Here is a 23,798-nt window from a genome sequence, read left to right on the forward strand (position 1 = left end):
GTCAGACTGAGTGATAGGCATGTTCGGTACCCCGGTTCCTTTGGCGGTCGCTGTGGGCGGGTGTTGCAATGCCATGTTCCCTGTGGTGGCTTCTCTGCGTTCGAGGGCCGCTTGTCTTCGGCCTGAGGCCTGTATAGGTGCTCGCGCCCTTTGCCATTGGGCCCATCATCAGGTCCGTGGGCCCAGGGTTCCGTCGGATCCCAAGCTTCTCCCTGGGTGTATGGCAGGCTGTGGGGGGGATCCCTCCCTGTGAGCGCCCAGCTCAGATGAAGAGTGAGCGGGTCTCTTGACAGCGATATCCACAGGTGTGGTAATTGGTGTGCGTCAGATGCCAGGGGTATCTCCGGGTGTGAGGGCTGCTGGTAGGCCTGTGCTCGAGGTTGCATGTACTGCGCACATGGTCCCCGCCATCTTGTGTGCAGGTCTCAGGCTATATGTCGGCGGTTTCTCGGAGAGCTGTTTAGCCTGGCTTGGCTTAGCTTGGACCGGGATCATCCCCCCGGTCCAGTGGGGGGGGGTTGGGGGGGGGGGAACAGGACCGGGTCCGCAGGCTTTTCCCTAATTTGAACCCTAACATTAACCCTAAATGTCCCATGTCCTAAGCTTAGTGAATGCACTAACTATAATGAAAGTGTAAAACTAGTTTTACTTACCTTCCAGGACCTGACTGTGGAGGAGTAGCAGGAGTGCTAGCACGCATGTGCAGCACAGGATCCAGCTGATTCCCCTCCCCGGAAGTGACAAGGGTATAGAAATCTGACAGGTATAGCAGAATGATAGAACACAGGCAAAACACATTTCTTTTTATTTCTTATGAGGTTTATATTCAACTGTAGGTTATAACAATCATAAAACGAAACATGGCAACAAAGAAAAAATGAAATGACCCCTGTTCAAAAGTTTGCATACCCTTAGTTCTTAATACTTTGTATTGCCCCTTTTCACATCAGGGTGCAGTCTTTTATAATAGTTGTCTATGAGGCCCCTAATTCTTGCAGGTGGTATAGCTTCCCATTCATCTTGACAAAACGCCTCCTGGTCATGCAAACAGTTAGTTTGTCTTGCATGAACCGCACGTTTGAGATCTCCACAGAGTGGCTCGATGATATTAAGGTCAGGAGACTGTGATGGCCACTCCAGAACCTTCACCTTTTTCTGCTGTAACCAATGGAGGGTCAACTTGGCCTTGTGCTTAGGGTTAAGCTGGAAAGTCCCATGCGCAGCCTTCTTGCAGAAGAATGCTAATTGTTTGCCAGTATTTTCTGATAACATGCTGCCATCATACACCCAAAAACGTCAGAGAGCCACCACTATGCTTCACAGTGTGGATGGTATTCTTTTCACTATAGACCTTGTTGACCCCTGTCCAAACATGGCGCTTCTGTTGTGACCATAAAGCTCTATTTTGGTCTTGTCAGTCCAAATTACAGTGTGCCAGAAGCTGTGAGGCTTGTCAAGGTGTTGTCAAGCATATTGTAACTGGACTTTTTTGTGGCATTGGCGCGGTAAAGGCTTCTTTCTGGCAACTCAACATTGCAGTTCATTTCCCTGAAAGTGTTAGTGTACAATTTTTAATTTTCCTTACTCTATTATGAAGTTTTAACTTATTACACTATCAGTCATTTTCCTTTTCCTTTTTTTTGTCATTGCATATATTCCGTGAAGGACACTTTAGGCGCAGCACCTTCTTTTCCTGTTTTATAATTTTTGTTTAACCCCTTAAGGACCTAACTTCTGGAATAAAAGGGAATCATGACATGTCACACATGTCATGGGTCCTTAAGGGGTTTAAGTATAGTTGTATAGCAACTATAGTTATATAACTTCTTAATAAGTGATTGAAAGTACTGACTAGCATTTTCAAGGCTTTAGATATCTTTTCATATCCTTTACCATCTTTAGAAAGTTCCATTACCTTGTTACGCAGGTCTTTTGACAGTTCTTTTCTGATCCCCATGGCTCAGTATCTAGTTTGCCCAGTGCATCCACGTGAGAGCTAATAAACTCATTGACTGTTTATACATAGACAATAATTGCAATTTAAAAGACACAGGTGCGGGAAATTAACCTTTAATTGCCATTTTAACCTGTGTGTGTCACTTTGTATGTCTGTAACAAGGCCAAACATTCAAGAGTATGTAAACTTTTGACCAGGGCCATTTGGATGATTTCTGTTATCATTATGATTTAAAAAGGAGTCAAACAACTATAGGATAATTAAATAGCTTCATATGGGGGCGGGGTGGGACTGTAATGGCGACTGGATGCATCTTCAGAGAGCTTAATTAAAATGAATTATGAGATTTACTCTACCTACATTCCCCATTGGCTCCTACCTAAAAGCTGAATTAGCTACTCTGTGCCCAGCATGGACTGACCGGCTTGGGATTGCTCCCTAGCTTCAAAAAAGCAGCAAAAAATATATACAGAAACAAGAAATCAATCAGAATAAAGTGTATTCAGTATATGAGGAGAAGGGACATTAAGCAAGTCTTCTATCAGGCCCCTTGCCCGTTCGCCGACCGCAATGGCTTCCGGTGCCACAGATCCCACCGGCATTCTCTCTGATGCTGCACACTTGCGTGCAACGTGTTTAAATATGCGCCCAAGTTAGCCACCCGACACGGCGGAGAATAATAATTCTTAAGGGTCAAAGGGGAAGGGACAAATACCTACAACGTGTTGTGGTTAATTCCAAACGGAAATTAAACAATCAGAAGGGAATCATACCTATTTAAGCTTGCCGATGTCCTCCCTTGTTGCCCTGTTGTGGTCTTCTGCCCAAATGTGCCCAATTGCATGTTTTCTCTGTGTGATTGTTGGTTACCAAATTTTGGCTTTGTCTCTCATTTATCCTGCTTTCTCTGATCCTTGACCTCAGCTTGTTCTACCATTATGCCACATCTCTGTACTCCATTGACTTCGGCTTGCACTCTGACTTCTTTCTATATGCATAGCCCAGCCACTCCTCCCCCTGTGATCTGTCAGTGTGTTTGGTTCCGGAACCGTGACATCTTCTTTCTTGATGCATAAGAAAATAATACATACGAAGAAATAACTGTTAATTTAATAAATGTAATATGATAGGAAAACAATGTAATATCAGTAGAAAATATAATTGTGAAGAACAATCATAAAGATCCAAATGATTCAGTCGAACATACAACTCCGTATAAGGGTTAAATATTGACAGTGTAAGAAGTAATTAAACGGAAGGAAATTAAATTCGGAAGGAATTAAACTGAAAGAGAAAAGAAATACGTGAAAGAAACTGCAACCAAGATATGATATACATATATCATTATTTGGTGTACACAAATAGAACAAGGAAAGGTTACGCCTAAAATGGATAAAATTATAATATATATGAGATGCCAACAGATAAATGCAATTAAAAGCAATAATAATCAAAACAATAAAAGTCTAGTATGTGTCCTGTATATAAAAAATAAAAATAAATAAAACAAGAGATAAAAATGTCCAAACCTGAGGCACAGCAAATGTTATAACTAGGACCTTATTTCCATTGCTTCTGGGAATCAGGAGATATACAGCTTCTTCAATCCGTTTAACCATAAAAAGAAGAAAAAAAATAGTGTAATATGCCACAGCCAGGTGGTAGGTAGTGTACAGTACGTAATAGATCTACTCACGTATTTTAGCGCTCTGGTGTAATTCGCATTCAGTGGCATTGATCCCCCAATGGTAGGATATAGGTGACGGTATCTTCAGATTTCTCAGAGATAGGTATTGCAAAAGAAAAGAGACAAGGCAAAATAGTGCTCTCTATATGCAGCCAGTATGGAATAGACAGAAAAAGGTGGTCTTATACTAACATTTAATTGAGCATGTACTACTGCTCAAATTTTGAAGAGTAGGTGGTATAATCCTCACCTGGGATTCTTTGGTAAGTTGTTCTCTGAAGATGTAGATAGGTGACCAGGATAAAAACAAACAAATAAATAAATAAAAAGGTATATGGCACAAGGAGATGAAAATGGCCAATATTCCTTTAATAATAAATTAGTTATTAAAAACAAACCAAACGCTTTTCGCCGACACAGGGCTTCATCAAGTGGCCATTTTTACCTCCTTGTGCCATATACCTTTTTGGATGAGTGGGTGTGAGTTCCCTCTAGGGTGTGTAAGGAGAGTCAGAAATGTTGGTAGTAGAATAGGGTCGTTAAATAGTTATAGGACCCCAAAGGCTTGCATCTGATTCTAGAACAAAGTCTAGTCTCTGTGAAGAGAGAGATGTTTGCAATACTCAACAGACAAAAACAGCATTGGGCCCATTCTTGCATGTTGTGAGACCAAACTCTCACATTGTCTGCATTAAAAGAATCTGCTCTAGTAAAAGCATCATCCGCCAAATATAAAATATGGGCCAGTGGCCCTTTAGTATCCAGGAGCTTGTCCTGTGCACCTTCATTTGTCTTTCTATCCCCTTTGTGGGGTCTTGCTCTAATATGGCCATAAGCATAAGTAGTTACAATTTTGGTGCTTGGTATCTTATGAGAGAGGATTGGACATTCAGAGCCCAAAATGCATACATTAAGGTAGATAGTCAGGAGGTGTGCAGTCCCCCCAATGTGGGTGCCGGGTATTTTGTGGGTCAAACATTTTATGACCAGCTGCATTGAGAATAACATCTTCATCCAGTTTAGGTACCACCTGGCTAGGTTGTCCACTATTGCCCTGGGGCTCACACAGGATAGTTTCTTTGACAATTGTTGCCATTATCAACAATTGCCATTTATCAACAATAGAAAAAGAATGTGGGAATATGTGGTCCTCCTCATCTGAGAAAGGGCGAAGTGGAGATCTTGAGCCTGTAGTGCAGCACTTACTGTGCTTGGCTGGTTATTTACCCCTAGATTTACAAGGCTTTTGCCCTCTACCTTCCAGTGAAATTTAGCTGGTGTTGTTTGCTCCAGAATCACTGGATTCATCTGAAATACAGTTGTAATAAAAATTATTCATTTATTGTCAAAATTTACAGATTTTCAGCAGTTTGGAATGAACAAATCAAACAAAAGCAATTGAAAAAGCCCAACATAATGAATGCTTCAAGTGGTTTCCCCAAATTCAACTGAAAATGCAATGTATACTGACTTGTTCAGTCTCAAAACTATTCAATCCCTTCATGGCAAGCATCTTTAGTACTTAGTAGTTTGAGTACAACTGTATGGGCCAGTGGTTTAACTTCAAAAGAGACACTTAACTCAAGTGCTCTCTCTGGGTGGCCGCAATTTGTGTAACTGAACGCAAGTGCTACAATGAATGGCAGCCATTTTGTCTCCCGAACGCAGGCAGTGGTACTTAGTTGTCGAGTGCGTGGAACTATATGATGGATACCTTAACTCGCCAACCCCGGGAACACTGTACCCTTGCCTGCTTCTCTCACAGATAAGCCAGGAGAGAGCTGTCTGGGGAAAAGTCACATTTCGCATAGGAACTCCAGAAGGTTAACCAGAAGATTAACCAGTCGCTACCTCTTTTCTTCTGGAACTATTTTGCGCAGCAGCCACATATGCGGTCGGTCAAAACTTTACCCTGGTGGTGATTCGACTACACTACAGGGATCTGAGTGCTATTTGGACAACTTGGGCTATCCGGGGTATATGTATGTTTTGGGGTGTATTCTGTACTGTACCTCGAGTGCCTGGGAGATAATTAGTTTAAGAAAAAGCAAACTCACTTATCTCCCAGACACACATGAGTTAGTAATGGGAAGTGGGGGATCAGCAACTGAAAGTGAGCGGTTAGACGCTGTTATGGGGGTTAGATTCAGTCGTGGGAATAGAGGCTGAAGTAGAGGGTTAGTAGGGGATTTGGACCTATAGTGGGGGTTAGGGGCAGTAGTGGGGGACAGGACCTGTTGTGGGGGGATTGACCCTAATGTTAAAGGGATACTGTAAGCACTATTGCCCCTATGCCTTCCATATCCCTTGCACTCCCCTTCCTCTGTGAATAAAGGGTTAAACATCATTTACTTACCTTATCCCAGCGCCGATATCCATCAATGCTGGGTCACTGCTCCGTCTCCTCCTCCGATGAGGGGGAAATAATAGAGTGCCACTCGCAGAAGACCTCCCCATAGGAAAGTGCTCAATGCTCTAATAGAGTAGAAGGAGCAGAGAACATGGCCTTGAAATACAGGCCAAGTTCTCCCTCCTACCCACAGATCAGGGGCCAGCTTGTGGCGGTGTCCAACAGTTCCCAGGAGGGAAGGGGCACAGGGCCAGTCAGGAAGGCCTTCTGATCTCCCAGCTGGCTTGTGCAGCATCCTGCTACAGCTGCATTATGGTGTACCTAGGCACACGAGGCACACCCTGTTCCCAGGTACCCGGTACCCACGCCTATGCCTGTGAAAATTAATTAGGTTGGACTGTAAGGGCAGACAGACTCTTCAGCTTGTCTCCTGGGAAAATATTTGAAATGGACAGAGGATGAAGGACCTCTTGAATAGGGATGAAGAAGGAACAACCTCCTTGTGTAAAGCTAGGTTATGCAAGACCTCGGTGAAAATGGAGCTTGACATCACCCCTAGGTACTATCCCATTGTCTCAGTTTCAAGAGTTGGCCAAGAAATTAGGAGTTGGGGTTACCGTATAATATTTGATGGAAGCCCTAAGCCCCTTTTTGAATATTGAAGGCATAAGAGTGAAAGCTTCAGCCTTGGCTTTGTCTAATCCCATACGTATCAGATAATACAGGTTAAAGGTCTGAAAAAAACTTAAAGGATCTTAATGGGGATGGTTTGTATGAGGTACAGTAGTCTCTGAAGAATATACATTTTTATAACATTAATGTGTCCCAGCAAGGAGAAAGGTTATTCAACAACGCAATAACCCATACATCTTGATGCAAAGTGCACCATTTGAATGGGAAAGAAGATTGTAGTAAGGTAATTTGGTCAGAGAAATAAGGATATGTCGTATCTTTGCATTTCTAATCAGTTGTGCTAATCCCAATCCTCAAAGCACACCACTGCTCCATGTTTTATTAGTGTCTGGGTTGGAATATATATATATTTGAAATGCCTAAACCCAGTTTGTATGCTTTGATGACCAGGATGGGAACACAAGTCTTCAAGTGGGGGCTTTAGGCCAGGTATCATGGATCACATGGAATAAATTTATATTTTTTTGAATTGTTGACATTTTATAATAACATTAAAAAAATAAATTTGCATATGTAATTGGACAATAACGTTTTAATACATAAGCCAGAATTAACAGTTTACATATTCATTTATATTTTGCTTCATTATCTGAAAGTCTTTAAATATATAACAACTGTGGAATGACTTTGGCAATTCTACACTCCATGAACAAGGTTCAGTCTAGTTACATGACCACAGAATAAAGAGATTTTCTGCACATAATATATTTATTTCACAAAAGAAAAATATAATGTCTCCAGCTTTTGAAGTGTACAGAACACAATGACATACTACGGTCACATTTATTGACCTCTTGTGCTTTTGACATACCACGAGCTTTATACTATTATTATATAATATGTAACTATGGAATTTTAAAATGAAATGAAATAAAGACCAAAATGCATCTATACAAAACAGAGGAACATTTAACATCATCTGTAGCAGCATAAACTACAATGGGATTGTTCAATCATGTATATAAAATTTCAAAAGCACAGAAGTAATTTATTTGTATTTTTACAGCTTTCTTTGAAAGTTTGTGTTAAATGTAAAATGGAAATGTATTATGTATTAGTCCTTTATTCCGTTTGTGTTCAGAATATATGTTTTTAATTTTAACAATAACATTACAAGTCAAAAGGAGTAATGATTTTCCATACTTTATTTTTGTCTTCTTTTTAAAGCAATTGGTGTTCATTATTGTTTCATGCCCATGATAACTATAATATATTAACTAGTGTGACTGGTTAATTGCCATAGTAAAGTTTCACTAGTGTCTTCTGGTGTTAACAAGGAAGATGCACCTGAACACATTATTTCCATGAAAATAGAATTGCTAAAGCAAATATTAAAACCCTGGAAGGGTCACTGTAAACACCATAACCACTTTATTTTTTCGAAATTATATTGATGCAAAGACCCTTTTCTTGCAGCTTTTCTTTAAAAAAAATTTTGAATACAATAATATGTTTTTTTTTTCTGTGTTGAGCCAACTTCATAGTCTGTCAATCACACCACTGGAATAATCTCTTCTTGGATGACTATATTAGCTTTATGCAACTTTCTCATCTGCTGTTAACATCTCAGATGTCTTGCACAGGCTGTCCGTGGCTGGAAGAGTTACACACAGTGACCAAAGCTCTTTTACCTCCCTGATGAAAAACAAAAAACAAAATTGGTTCTAGTTTTTGTCTACTGCCCAAGTGCAGAAGTCAGAAGAAAAAAACACAAGTCACTGAGTTGGCTTATGTTTTATTAAACTGAATGCAATAAAACGCCTGCCTCTGCTGGATGGCAATTCAAATTGTGCTAATTGAGATTCTGGCTGAGGCTTGCTAGATTTAAACTATACATCTGATATAGTGGGTGTTTAAGGTAACCACATGCTAAACTGTTTATATGACATTAAAGGGACACTCCAGGCACCCAGACCACTCCTGCCCATTGGAGTGGTCTGGGTGCCAACCCCCACTACCCTTAACCCTTTAACTGCAATTATTGCAGTTTTCATAAACTGCAATAATTACCTTGCAGGGTTAAGTCCTCCCCTAGTGGCTGTCTACTAGACAGCCACTAGAGGGCACTTCCTGGTCCATAGCATAGAAAACCTGTGCTATAGCATCGCTGGACGTCCTCACGCTGTGTGAGGACCTCCAGCGTCACTAAAATCCCCATAGGAAAGCACTGAAAAGCATTTATATTGCTTTCCTATGGAGAGGTCTAATGCTCATGATCGCCATTAGGTCTCCCCCGTCGGCGGACGGGATCAGTCTCCCCCGCCGGCTGATGTAATGAAGGGGACGAGCGGCGGCGGAGGAAGAAGCAGCGACGTGGGACATGTCGCTGCCTCTGGTAAGTGACTGAAGGGGATTTCACCCCTTCAGCAACCAGGGATGGGAGGTGGGAGGGAGAGGGGACCTACAGTGCCAGGAAAACAGATTGTTTTCCTGGCACTGGAGAGTCCCTTTAAGTTCAATCACCAAAAAGAAAAAAAAAAGAAAAAATAAATACAACCACAAAATATATAAAAGATATTAAAACTTTTTAAAAAATATCTAAAAACAAACAAACAAACAAACAGTAATGCAAAAGGTATAAGTCATAGAAATCCACAAATCACTGCCTAATGTGTAGGAGCGCATAATTACCCTCTACATAAATAAAGCAAGTCATGGATATCAAATGAATAGCAGACATCTGCACGGTGAAACATTTCAGTTTTTCCTAAACAAAAAAATTGTTTTGGGGGGGGACAAACTTTAGTTCGTGCTGCTGTTCGGTTTGGCACAATTTTGGTAAGGCCATTCGGACAGGCAAAATAGCAATACCCCCCAATACACCCAAAATTAAGACTGCTGACAAATGGCTACAATATTGCCTGGCATAATGGCAATGCAATATTCCCCATTTTTACAATGCCAATTCTGAGTTGCCAAAACTAGATTATTTTATATCTGGAATTTATTTTTCCAATGATTGTGTAATCTTTTTCTTTTTGCAATCTTGTATCATGAAAAATGGGGATCAGAAATCATTTTAAGTTCAAAGTAGGGAATGTATCCAAAAAGTAAAGGAAAAAGTAATTGGGCAATTGACTTTCACCCTGATAAGAACAAAGCTTTCTCAACATCCAATCAATAGCATCAGTGACCATCCTTCAGTGTGGAAAAATACAGTGCCCTATCAGCAACTCCCATATTCCATCTCCAGGAATCACAAGAGTCAGCTGACAGGGAAAAATACTAAAATGATAAGCATTTGAAAAAGGTGACAGTAGCTGGAGTTATATAAAAAAAAAACAGCTTTATAGGAATAGGTGAGTGATCAAATGGGTCTCAGCTAGCAGATGGAGAAGCCTCAAGCATTAAACTGACATTGAGCAATGTCTTGAAGGCTATTTTCTCCAAAATCAATTGAGGGGACATTTGTGAGTGTAGGGGATTCAGAATGTACACTGTAACATAAACCCCTCTCTCATTTTTCACATGGTCAGTGGACATGACAATATCTTCTAGGCAACCAAACACAGAGCTGGCCATACACTCTTCTTCGCATCCCAAAGGCTCAGATGCTCCTCAGTAGGACCCAAAATAGGTTCAAATGGGTAAGCTTTGAACCTTTCAAAGGCACTACTCTCCTTCCTTGCTGCTTCATTTGCTCTCACCAAACCACCAACAGCATTGAGCCAAAACTCAACTGCTCTACTCTGCTGGCGCTGTTGCTGGGAGAAGTAGTCAATGGCAACATGGTAAGTTCAATGCACACTTCTTCCTTAACCAGCATGCCTTTCACTGCATATTATAGACCATGTTAATACGTCTGTCCCTCCAGCATATCAAACTGTTGTATTGCAGTGCTACTTCCCCATAATCATAGAATCACACAGGAAAGCTAGCATTAGTTGGGGGGAATTAGCAACTCGTTCGCTCAGATGACTATTGAGGATATCTTTCAGCTTCCTGACCACTTCTACTGCATTGGTGTGGAGTGTGTCACCAGGAACAAATTCCCAGTTTCCCTGAAAGGCATCCTTAATTTTTATGAGATGCGTGAACAAGGGGATAAGCTGTCCCAAATTGCTATTACTGTGACTTAGATGGTGCCTGCCTGCTCACCCAATCTATTTTTCACTATTCGTATGATTGACTGCAACAATTTTGTTGAAGTGTACTTCTGTTCATCACTTCAGCATGTAGCAGGAAATATTGATAACTCTGCTGTCCTACAGATCCACTCCTCCTGACAAGCTGGTAAGGTTGGGCTTCTTCCACTGAGACTATCTTGCCCAGGCACTGGAGGATGCTAGCAGTGTGTCGTCATATGTGGAAGGCATGCTGTTCACTAGAAGCACTCCATAAATATGTTGTGAAGTACACCCAGGGATCTATGAACTTAGCCAGCTGCTCCGTCACTGGTAGCATGCAGGAATGGTACCATGATGGGAAGTACATATTGCAAAGCAAGGACCTGTATTAGCTGCTTAAAGGGTTCCCCTTCTATAATTGAAAAGTAAACTCCCCATAGCTATCAGAATGGCAATCAGTCAGGTGATTTTGATAGCCTGTTGTTTTTCCTTAGTGCTTTTGTTTTTTGTAATGATTCTATCTATCTATCTATCTATATATTCTACAGTTGAGCAGTCCTATTCCTAATGATAAGGTGGAATACCGGAGAACTGGTGATTCTTTTATACTGTAACAATTGTGGAGTAATTTGTTACTTAGTTCCTCTTGTTAGAACTTAGTAATTGTCACAGGAGTCTTACCCCAACACGCAGTGAAGTGGAAGCCCACAAAAGATGGATCCGAAAGACGAGCCTTAGAATGGCCAGACTGAACTTATTAATACAGCAAGAAACAAGGTCAAGATAAATCAAACTCAGGAATACAGAAATACTCATAGTCAAGATGAAGCTGGGTCAGGATACCAGAAAATTACAAAGATAAATAAGAATCCGGGTCAGGGTATCAGAAATCATAAGGTCAATATGAAGCCGGGTCAGGATACCAGAAATCACGAGGTCAATACAAAGCTGGATCAGGATACCAGAAATCACAAGGTCAATACGAAGCCGAGGTCAAACACAGAATATCACAAGGGCATCACAAAGCAAGGATCTTTACAGAAACCATGATAGGGCAATGAATGGAGGGTAAAACAAGCCTTAAATAGGCACAAAAGAATTCCCATTGGTCCATGTCAACTATGAAACCCCAAACAGCATGGGGTCGCCTAGATGACATGGTCCCTTTAAGGTCGTGACCTTATAGCAAATAGTTTTATTTATAGGAGCTGCAGTTAAACCCGCGACCCAGCAGAGGGAGCCGTTTGCAGGAACGAAAGTGACTAATTTCTATTCAGCCCGCACGGCCACATGGAACATTCTTGCCCGAGGAGGGGAGGGGCGCGGGCGCCAGGCACAGGTTAGTTCGTGACAGTAATATAGTTGCTACCACCATTCGCCGAACTATAGGCTAAATAGTACATAGGCTATAGTACATAGGCTAAAAACCTTCTTTTTCTTCATCTATCCCTGGAGGCCTAGATTATCTTAGTACTGTAAGGGTTTACTCTCATTGTTGAATAGCAATTTCTCAATTGAAGTCAATCGGTAAATTGCTATTCAATAAGCAGATAAAACCTTATTCTGCTAACCTTACTCTGTCCAGAATTTTCCTTTAACACCTATTGGCTTAACCATGAGTCCCATGATATCATGGTATTTTTCTAACCTCTTGTCATGAAGGCATTAGTTTGCTTTTTTCCTCACTACAAGGGAAAAAAAGCATATTATCATTGGCATTTATATAGTGCCAACATATTCAGCAGCACCTTCCAATTATAGAAAATTTATATTTAGAGGTGAAGAAGATCATGCTCAAATGAGCTTCCAATCTGTGAGGATGTGAGGTATGCAGATATATAACGTTAGTTGTCTTGCAAAATGTGACCACCTTGGTGAGGTGGTCAAACTGGAATTTGTGTATGGGTTTCCCAGTTATAAGGCAGTGATTCTATCAATGCTGTGGCTAGCCTATACAATATATGATTTTCAATCCAATTTAACACTCTGAGTGGCATATGTGCAATAAAATAAAATAAGACTTTTATATTATGTAAAGAGAGATAATATAAATATTTTTTTCAACAAGATTTGATACATGGTGCCTAGTTTTTAAACTTTTTTTTTTTTTTTTTTTTTTTTAACCCAATTACGTCTAGATACACATTTTTTCTCTCAAAAGGTCTTTCCTCATCCGGTGTGATTATTGAAGGTTTTCTCATCCTCCTGCACATTATCTTCCACAATTTTTTTTTTTTTAAATGCAGAGAACTTCCTTCTGCAAAGCTTGGCATGATAGAGCACCACTCCCACAAGTAGTGACACATTCTTGAATCTTTATTAATGAGTTAAACACAGCTGTCTTATTCTTACAAAAGAGAAAAAAGAATGCTGTTTTTAAAATCTGCCAATAACATTTTAACTGCCACTGGAAGGAAATGTGTTCTTTTATAAATTTGCATTTGCTTTTACAGTAGTAATTAAAAAAAGAAAACCAAAACAAATAACAAATAACAAACAACTAAATCATTAATTATCGTTTAATAATCGTTAATTATCGTTTAATAATGATGATACATTTTTAAAAAAAATGTTGTTGTTGTTTGTCTCTTTGTTGTTTTCTTTGTCTTTTCTTTTGTTTGTTTTTTCCACATAAGAACTTATTTTGTTCCTCTTTTTTACATTTTTTACATTTTATTTTGATCGTAGTAATAGAAGGGATAAGTAACACATGATGATTTGGGAATTGACTAAGCTACCTCTGAGGTTAAGTGGCATAAATTAAGCCCATTATCTGATGTGAAAAAAAAAAAGAAAAGATGATAATAATAATAATAATCACAACAAAGTATTTCACCTGGAAATGTACACTCTGATTACTCTGGTTCCAAATAACCATGGAGCGAATTTACTGATATAAGAGATAATATGCAAAGCTCTATATAAGTCAAATTTGGAGCGATTAGGTGTCAGCATAATACATGTCTTGAAATGTCAGCATTTCATGCAAAACATAAGAATTTTTTTTTTAACATTTCACATTACATTAATTTACTGTTTCTTTGTTGCAGAGAGATTTATAGGGCTCCTTAGATTTGAAAGTAATGTTGTCCTCGTTATAGAACTTCAAGGGACCTTCAGAGTCTCTTCCATTCCTTCCCACTATAAACTAGACCGGGGTGCCCAAAAGGTAGATCCCCAGATATCTCCCATGATGCTCTGTCATTCAAATAGCATTCTAAAGCCATGCAAAGCATCACAGGGGCTGCAGTTCCACCCCCTGGGAAACCCCGGACCAGACAGATGCCTGAAACAATTATAAAATAAACAATATTATGTGTACAGCCGCTAGAAGCAGTCTTAGTACTGTTTAGTACTGTTTTTTTTCACATCAGTCTACACTAAGGGTAGTCAACCTTTTAATACCTACCGCCCACTTTCGTATCTTTGTTGATGGTAAAATTTCCTTACTGCCCACCAGGGCCGCAGTAGCTAATTTTATAGCGCAAGTGCAATTTTTTTTATTCTTTATTTTTTTTTAATTAAATTTTTTTAGAAAGGAGTTTAAAAAAAAATAAAAAAATATGTACTTAAATTAATCTATTTTTCCCCCTTTTTTTCTATTCTACTTATTTCCTATGTGTGTCTGTGTGGTGCTGTGTGTGTGTGAAGGGGTGCAGTGTGTGTGAGGGGGCAGTCAGTGCGTGCCTGAGGGGGCCAGTGCGTGCGTGCGTGTGGGTGGTGGTGCTTGCGATAAGGGGGCAGTGCGTGCATGCGTGAGGGGCCAGTGTGCGCGCATGAGGGGGGCAGTGTGGGCGTGCGTAAGGGGTTAATATGGGCATGCGCGAGGGGGCAGTGGAAAACAGGAAAACGGAAAATCCTTAACAAAATACTTAGTTAAAGCAAATTTGGCAGCAATTACAGCTGCAGATCTTTTTGGGCTTCATGCAACAAACTGTGAACAGTTTCTGCCATTCATCTCTGCAGCTCCTCTCAAGCTATGTCAGGTTGGATGGTGACTGTCAGTGATCAGCCATTTTCAGCTATCTCTGAGATGTTCAATTTGGTTCATGTCTGGACTCTCTTTACTCTGGCTGGTTTTCGCAGTATAATTGTTATATTGATTCTATTTAAATATCAGCATCATTATTTTAAACTGGGCACTGTCTCTTTAAGTGTTTATCCAATTACATGCTTCCAGTATACTGACTTTGGCTTGGCTGACTACCCAATTTCCTGCTACTGACTCTGGCCTGTCTGACTACTGATTTGTGAATTCCTGACATTGGTTATTTTTAGTTTTTATACTGTATTGGTGTCTGTCGCGGACCTGGTATCATTCCCTGAGGTTGCCTGAACCTATATTTAGTTCTGCTGAACAGATTCATACCCCCCCCCCATTTGGGAACCGAACAGAACTTGTGTGGTCCCCCTCTTTATTGACTTAGAATACCGACCACCCCTGGTTGTTAACTGCAATTAAAGGATTAATTTGAGTGCTTTCCATGGGTGGCTGCCGTTCACACTCGTTGATCGAGTGAGTGGAACTAATTTTGTCTACACGTTCTCGTGAACCTGGTTAAGATAATACTACTGCCTGTACACTTTCCCAACCAACTAGACAAACCACATTCAGGAAATAGGATCTACCGACTGGGGGGAGCATTCGCTACCTAAGAGCCAGGGGGAGCGTTCATCAGTGTTCGTACAGGAACTCTCGAATGAAGACTGGCCAATGCCCTGGATTCTCTGGAACTCTTTTTGGGGCATCACCTCGTGGCCGGCTGGTCAAAACTTCTCCTGAATAGTGATCCTATTCCACCAAACCAATCTGAGCGCTTTTCAGATTTTTTGGGGTGCTCAGACACAGGCTATTCGGGGATATAAGAATTGTGGGGTTCCTGTAATGTTTTATTATGTTTTTCCAGTGTTTTGTGATATTTTATGTTAGTCCTTGTAACTGAGAGATAATTGAGTTAGCATGTTTCCCAGCTCAATTATCTCTCATACCCAGAGACTCTTGGGAAAAACCCCTGTAAACCTGCTGTAAGACCCCATACTATGGGGATGTGCATAAAAAGCGGTGTGTGGGCTAATAAAGGTCAGTTGACTCCCAGAACTGTGTGTCATCTAGTTACTGGTGGAATGGGCTATAACCACTGAACAGCATTTCTTTCCAGCTCCAGAGGATTCCAGTGGAGATGTTGTATTTTAGGATTGCAGCTCCGCTACAGTGTCTTTCTTTTATGTTAAGCCCAGCCACTCTAATGTAATAAAGTGGTAATCCCTGCATTTTCCATTCAGTTATGGGTTAATTACAAGTAATTGTTTGCCTATTTGTTTGACTACAACTGCATTTGGGATCCTTGACCTTGATACTAGTCTACTCAAAGATTTTCAGAGGCTTGTCCATAACCACTCTTGCCTTGTCTTGGCCGTGCGCTTAAGATCTTTGTTCTGCTGGAATGATAATCTTTGGCCCAGTCTGAGGTCCTGAGAGCTTTGGATCAGGTTTTCACTAAGGATATCTCTGTAATTTGCTGTTCTGCTGCTTTCCTTCAACCATGGCCGGTCTCCCTGTCTCTGCCACTGAAAGATATTTCCATAGCATGATGCTACTACCACCATGCTTCACCTTTGGGATTATATTGTGCAAATGATGAGAGATGACTGGTTTCCTTCAGAAATAACGCTTTGAATGGAGGCTAAAAAGTTAAATCTTCATTTCATCAGACTACAGAATATTGTTTTTCACAGTCTGAGAGTCCTTTAACTACTTATTGCATAGTCCATGTCCCTTGTAGTGAGGAGAGACTTCTGTCTGGCCAATCTGCCATAAATCCCTGATCGGTGAATAGTTGCATTGACAGTTGTCTTTTTGCAAGTTTCTCGCATCTCCACACATGATCTCTGGAGTTTAACCACTGGTTTCTTGGTCACTTCTCGTATCAATGCCTTCTCCTTCTATTGCTCAGTTTTGTGAGTAGTAAGCTCTAGGAAGAGACTTGGTTATTCCAAACTTCTTTAATTTAAGAATTATGGCTACTGTATTCTTGGGAACCTTCAATGCAACTGGTGTTTTTCATAGCCTTACCCAGAGCTGTGCCTCGACAAAATCCACTCTGAGCTTTGCAAACAGATCCTTTGATCTCATGCCTTGGTTTTTTTGTTCTAATATGCATTTACTGCTGTAGGACCTAATACAGACAGGAGTGTGCTGTTCCAAATTAGGTCCAATTGACTAAGTTTGCCACAGGTGGACTCAAATCAAAGTTTTAGAAAATCTCTTTTTGCTTTACTGTTATGGCGTATTGCATGTTGATTGATATGAGAAAAAATAATTAAAAAAATTGTAGTCTAAGGTTGCAACATTAAAAAGTGAAAAATGAAGGGGTCTGAAAACTTCCTGAATTCAATGTACATTGTACCTCCAGGCATCATAACAGCTTCATTGAGGTGTAGTTATAGTTCTTTAACTTATCACTTATGTGAGTATCCCAAAAGTAGAGGATACACAAATTACTAGAAACAGTGTTGTAGACTAAAACTGAGGCAATTGCATAAAACTAATGATAATGTAGTCCAAGAACTAAGTAGAGACCCACAAGATGCATTAATGGAAATATAAGAAACATGCATATAAAAGCAATTTTGCATGTACTGTAGTCAGATGGACACCATAGTAATGCTGATCAACTAAAGCAAATAAAGCTAAATAATGTGAATTTTGAATAAGATATTATTAAACAGGCATCCTTAACAAATTTACAACCTCAGCTTGCTGTAATAGTTAGGTTGAGAACATTGCGCTGGCGCCATCCCCTGGTTTAATATCAAACCTTTTAAGAATTACTTCATAAAAGCCTAAGGGTCATCATGGTATTAAGGAATTGACCCCATATTGGACACTTTAATAATGTGGAATAAACACTTCTGGAATATCAATATCAATTTCCTCCAATCTGTGCGTCCACCCCAAGTACTGGGTAGCCCTGTACCTACAAAATAAGTTTAGAAACAGTTCTTAACTCTTTATGATTTAAATGTGTTGTCCTCTTTTAAACAAGAGCTGTCTGATTTATCTGTGGCATTTGACTGCTGAGTTATACACCACTGTAGTTTTGCTCATCGGCAGTTCTAATAAAGAACCTTTTTTATGTACATGGGAGATGTCATGGCTGATACCATGGGTCTCCTCTTTAAGATGAGCAATTGTGGATCCTTCAAGCATTTAAAACACTCCCACCTGTGAAGGAGTGAAGTCCTCCACACTCACACAATTAATACCTGATGAATTGTGAATCATTTGCTTTTTTAATTTTCACCACTACCGCTGATTGAACTTCAAACATATATTTTGTGATCAAATGATTAAATATCTGGCCTCAATTACTTAACACTTGTGGTTATCATACAGTTTTGTGGTGTTTTTTTTTACAGCTGTACGTGCTGACCGCATGAGAGGTGGGAGGAACAAGTTTGGGCCAATGTACAAGCGAGACCGGGCCTTGAAACAACAGAAGAAAGCACTTATTCGGGCCAATGGCATCAAACTGGAAACTGTCCCACAGATTATGTCTCCAGCTCAGAATGACTACAACATCTCTAACAACATCCACTCCATCCATCCGGTGAACAAAAATCTGCCTCCTAATCCTGCCCCTGTTACACCTGTTGAGTATGACCGAGGACCATATGGGCCTCCACAACTGGGAATGACTATGTCCAACCATGCACAGTTATCGGGTTACCATTACTCTTCATTTCCAAGTCGTACCATCAAATCTGAATATCCAGACCACTACACAAATATGCATGATCCAAGTACAGTAGGAAGCTATGTATACCCTGAGACTTACACCAGCAGTTCCCCTCCAGATATCCCAGAAGTGATCCTTAAATTGCTTCAATTAGAACCTGATGAGCCTCAAGTGAAAGCCCGGATAGTATCATGTCTGCAGCAAGAACAGAACAAGAGCCGGCACGAGAAGCTCAGTATGTTTGGTATAATGTGTAAAATGGCTGACCAGACTCTCTTCTCCATTGTAGAGTGGGCACGAAGCTGTATTTACTTCAAAGAGCTGGAGGTAAGAAAATGTTTTTTAAAACTGTTTAAAAAAATTGGTTACAAGTTGAAAATATTTAGAATATTGAATAAAAATACAATGTTTGTACATATAGATAATGAAAATTATTATTTCAGTGTTATGTGAATTTGTAAAATTAAATCTCTTACATCAGATGTTTTTGTGTGCAAGTACCAACATTTAAGTCATTCAATAGCTTGGACCTACCACAAGGAGCTATCTTGTGTGCAAAACAGCAAATCAGATTGCTAAAATACTTTTCCCTGTGAATTTTAGTTTTCACAACCTCCTCATACACCTCCATGAAACCTTCACTTTATTAGCTTCCACAGTTGTCCACTATTTCTAAAAGCAATTCTATAATTCAGTTTTCTAGAATCAGAACCCATTGTTAATAAAATAGTAGTCTTTCTACTTAACCCCCAGTTAGAGATACCAATAAGGTTATAGGTAACACAGGAAAATAAAATTAAAATATATTTCTTCAATACAATTTATAAATCCAAACTACTCAAATAACAAGATGAGATTTATCCCCAAATGCTTCCGAAATTATTTTGCTAAAAGGGTTATTTTCTAAAGAAGGTATTATTGGGAACTGAAAAATTAATTTTACATTTTAGGTCCAAAAAGACAAATGAGTAATTCTCATAATTCTCCATTTTCCTGCTTGGCCATTTTGGTATACATTTGAAATTTTCCCAATTAATTCCAGAATATTGATGGTTTAACTTTAGCAAATAACCCTGCAACAATTCACTACAGCTATTATAATCAGTAATATTGATATAAATAATTATATTTGTAGTAAGACCTGCAATGCAATATGCAAGCTGTATACTGTACTTCTATTTATATGAATGCTGTAGAGTACAATAATAGATATTCGAAAAAGTAGTATACAAAGTATACATACATTTATTAAATGAATGCTGTAGAGTACAATAATAGATATTCGAAAAAGTAGTATACAAAGTATACATACATTTATTAAATGAATGCTGTAGAGTACAATAATAGATATTCGAAAAAGTAGTATACAAAGTATACATACATTTATTAAATGAATGCTGTACAGTACAATAACAGATATTCGAAAAAAGTAGTCAACAAAGTATACATCCATTTTTTAAATGAATGCTGTACAGTACAATAATAGATATTCGAAAAAGTAGTCAACAAAGTATACATACATTTTTTTTCCATTGAAAGTAGAAATAATGGAACTTAAAGTCATTTGCTAATGGTGAGACTAAAAGAAAATGTGAGGAAGTATTACCTTAGAGAAACTGTTGTGGAATTCTAGTATAGCAATGCTTAGTACAGTTGTAAGGAATTTTGTATATAAAATAAGCAAATAGGTTTGAGGCTTTGTTGCAAGAACTGAATGGCAGAGCTAAGCAATCCTTAAACACAGTGATAAGGAAAATATAAAAGGACAGGCACATTTTTTATTGTGTCCTTTCATGCATATAGAGAAGGATGTTGACTAAAGGTACTTTTGTCTTCTACAAACATTTCAGCTTCATGCAGGTATTCAATAATCTTTACATTTGCTGGAGAATTTGCTTGACAATCATGCACATTACCCTGTCCTTTTGTTGAAAAAAACAAAACAAAACACTTTTTTTTTTTTTTTAAAATCAAGGAATACTTGAATAGCTTAACAAATATGTAAGAATAAAAGAGCAATTAAATGTATTGTTTGCTGTTCAGGGATACCTGAAGATGAAAGCTTGCCCGTATATATATATGTTGTTGGACGGCAAAGAGATTCAAGTATCTCTTTACTCTGCTTTAAATGTCAGCCATTTAGATTAATTTGCAAAACAAATGGTATATGGTAAGCAACGGTAGTCTTATTATTTGTATTCAGATATAGAGTGTAAAGGCAACATTTTTTCACGTACTATAGATCAGACAGGCATTATCTGATTTTCAAAATTATTTTTATTGTAAAAGGTAGTATTTGCATTTTACAATTATCTCACCAACAGACTTAAATTTTTTTTAATACTGTATAAAAATAAAGATAGATTTTCATTGTGGGTTTATATACATGTATTGATGTTTAGATACCATTTTTAATAATAGCAGGAATATCTGGCTTTGATGAAGATATTCCGGGACTACAAAACTCAATATTATGCACAAATTAACATTCTGTTATTATTATTTATAAAGCGCCAACAAATTCTGCAGCGCTGTAGGAGGACTGACAGACATGAATTTATAACCAGATGACTTGGACACTGTTTAATGAGCATATATGCTAGAGGGAGGGGTGACACAAAAATGTAAGGTTAGGGTAGAAAATTTGGCTGCTAGAAAATTATTCACTGAGGGCTTAGTGGGTGTTTTTTTTCCTTTCATTTTTTCAAAGACAGTTGCAGTAGAGGTATCAAGGTGCAGGGAGGGAAGGAAAGCTGTTAACAGTTTAATTGATATACTTTCCTCAAGAAGTGAGTTTTCAATTATTTTTTGAAGGAATGGAGACTGGGTGAAAGTCAATGGAGCAGGGAAGTGAAAAATGTAATCTATACATCATACTTGTATATAAACCCACAATGAAAATCTATCTTTTTTTTTATACAGTATTAAACATTTTTTTTAAACTATGTTGGTAAGATAGTTGTAAAATGCAAATACTACCTTTTACAATAAAAATAATTTTAATAATCAGATAATGCCTGTCTGATCTATAGTACGTGAAAAGAAAGTTGCCTTTACACTCTATATCTGAATGCAAATAATAAGACTACCGTTGCCTACCGACAAAAGTCCAGCAAGTTCAACCCTGAATTCCATTCATTTATGCTGTTGATCCAAAAGAAGGCAAAAAAAAACAATTGAAGCCATTTCCAATTGTGCTACTCAAAATATCCATAATTGCAATCTGATTTCTCTTTGGATTGACATACATATGTATTATATACTTAAATATTCGGTTTAAACAGAAAACATCCAAACCTTTTAAAAATTATTTATATAATCTGATAAGACAACCTCTTTAGGCAGAGAATTGCACATCTTTATTGTCCTTGCCGTAAAGAGCCTTTTCCTCAGCTGTAAGAAAAAACGCCATTCTTCTGTCTCAATGGGTGACTTGTTTTCTGTTGTATATTCCTGCTAATGAACATGTAAGCATATAGCAGTTTGTACTGACCCTGTATAGATTTGTATAGTTCTCTCTGTATAGTCCCCTCTCAGGCACCTTTTTTCCTAAAGTAAACCAATCAAGTTTTTCCTAGCCTTTCCTCATAACTAATATTTTACATTTTCTATATTTTCAATATTTTGCATTTTCTATGTATCAGATAGTTATTTAGAAACATAGAATGTGACGGCAGATAAGAACCATTCGGCCCATCTAGTCTGCCCAGTTTTCTAAATACTTTCATTAGTCACTGGCATTATCTTATAGTTAGGATAGCCTTATGCCTATCCCACGCATGCTTAAACTCCTTTACTGTGTTAACCTCTACCACTTAAGCTGGAAGGCTATTCCATGCATCCACTACCCTCTCAGTAAAGTAATACTTCCTGATATTATTTTTAAACCTTTGTCCCTATAATTTAAGACTATGTCCTCTGGTTGTGGTAGTTTTTCTTCTTTTAAATATAGTTTCCTCCTTTACTGTGTTGATTCCCTTTATGTATTTAAATGTTTCTATCATATCCCCCCTGTCTCGTCTTTCCTCCAAGCTATACATGTTAAGATCCTTTAACCTTTCCTGGTAAGTTTTATCCTGCAATCCATGAACCAGTTTAGTAGCCCTTCTTTGAACTCTCTCTAAGGTATCAATATCCTTCTGAAGATATGGTCTCCAGTACTGTGTACAGTACTCCAAGTGAGGTCTCACCAGTGTTCTGTACAATGGCATGAGCACTTCCCTCTTTCTACTGCTAATACCTCTCCCTATACAACCAAGCATTCTGCTAGCATTTCCTGCTGCTCTATTACATTGTCTGCCTACCTTTAAGTCCTCAGAAATAATCACCCCTAAATCCCTTTCCTCAGATGTTGAGGTTAGGACTCTATCAAATATTCTATACTCTGCCCTTGGGTTTTTACGTCCAAGATGCATTATCTTGCACTTATCCACATTAAATGTCAGTTGCCACAACTCTGACCATTTTTCTAGTTTACCTAAATCATTTGCCATTTGGCTTATCCCTCCTGGAACATCAACCCTGTTACATATCTTAGTATCATCCGCAAAAAGACACACCTTACCATCAAGACCTTCTGCAATATCACTAATAAAAATATTAAAGAGAATGGGTCCAAGTACAGATCCCTGAGGTACCCCACTGGTGACAAGCCCAAGCTTCGAATATACTCCATTGACTACAACCCTCTGTTGCCTGTCACTCAGCCACTGCCTTACCCATTCAACAATATTGGAATCCAAACTCAAAGATTGCAGTTTATTGATAAGCCTTCTATGTGCAACAGTGTCAAAAGCCTTACTGAAATCTAGGTAAGCAATGTCTACTGCACCACCCTGATCTATAATTTTAGTTACCCAATCAAAAAAATCAATAAGATTAGTTTGGCATGATCTCCCTGAAGTAAACCCATGTTGTCTCTGATCTTGAAATCTATGTGTTTTTAGATGTTCAACAATCCTATCCTTTAACATGGTTTCCATCACTTTCTCCACTACTGAAGTAAGGCTTACTGGCCTATAGTTGCCCGACTCCTCCTTATTACCTTTCTTGTGAATGGGCACAACATTCGCTAACTTCCAATCTTCTACTGAAGTAAGGCTTACTGGCCTATAGTTGCCCGACTCCTCCTTATTACCTTTCTTGTGAATGGGCACAACATTCGCTAACTTCCAATCTTCTGGGACTACTCCTGTTAACAATGATTGGTTAAATAAATCTGTTAATGGTTTTGCTAGTACACCACTAAGCTCTTTTAATAGCTTTGGGTGTATTCCATCAGGTCCCATTGACTTATTTGTCTTTA

The 23,798-nt window shown here is 38.8% G+C and overlaps 1 protein-coding gene across 1 annotated transcript in view; it reads left to right on the top strand.

The window, feature by feature from the left end:
* NR5A1 (nuclear receptor subfamily 5 group A member 1) overlaps positions 1-23,798 on the top strand; it is a 223,024-nt gene that overhangs the window by 19,353 nt on the left and 179,873 nt on the right. Inside the window, exon 3 of the mRNA XM_063431107.1 lies at positions 18,174-18,820. Coding sequence (XP_063287177.1) covers positions 18,174-18,820 — 647 coding nt within the window. The remainder of the gene's footprint in view (positions 1-18,173; positions 18,821-23,798) is intronic.

Source organism: Pelobates fuscus, chromosome 9 (assembly GCF_036172605.1).
Source record: "Pelobates fuscus isolate aPelFus1 chromosome 9, aPelFus1.pri, whole genome shotgun sequence".
NCBI lineage: Eukaryota > Metazoa > Chordata > Amphibia > Anura > Pelobatidae > Pelobates > Pelobates fuscus.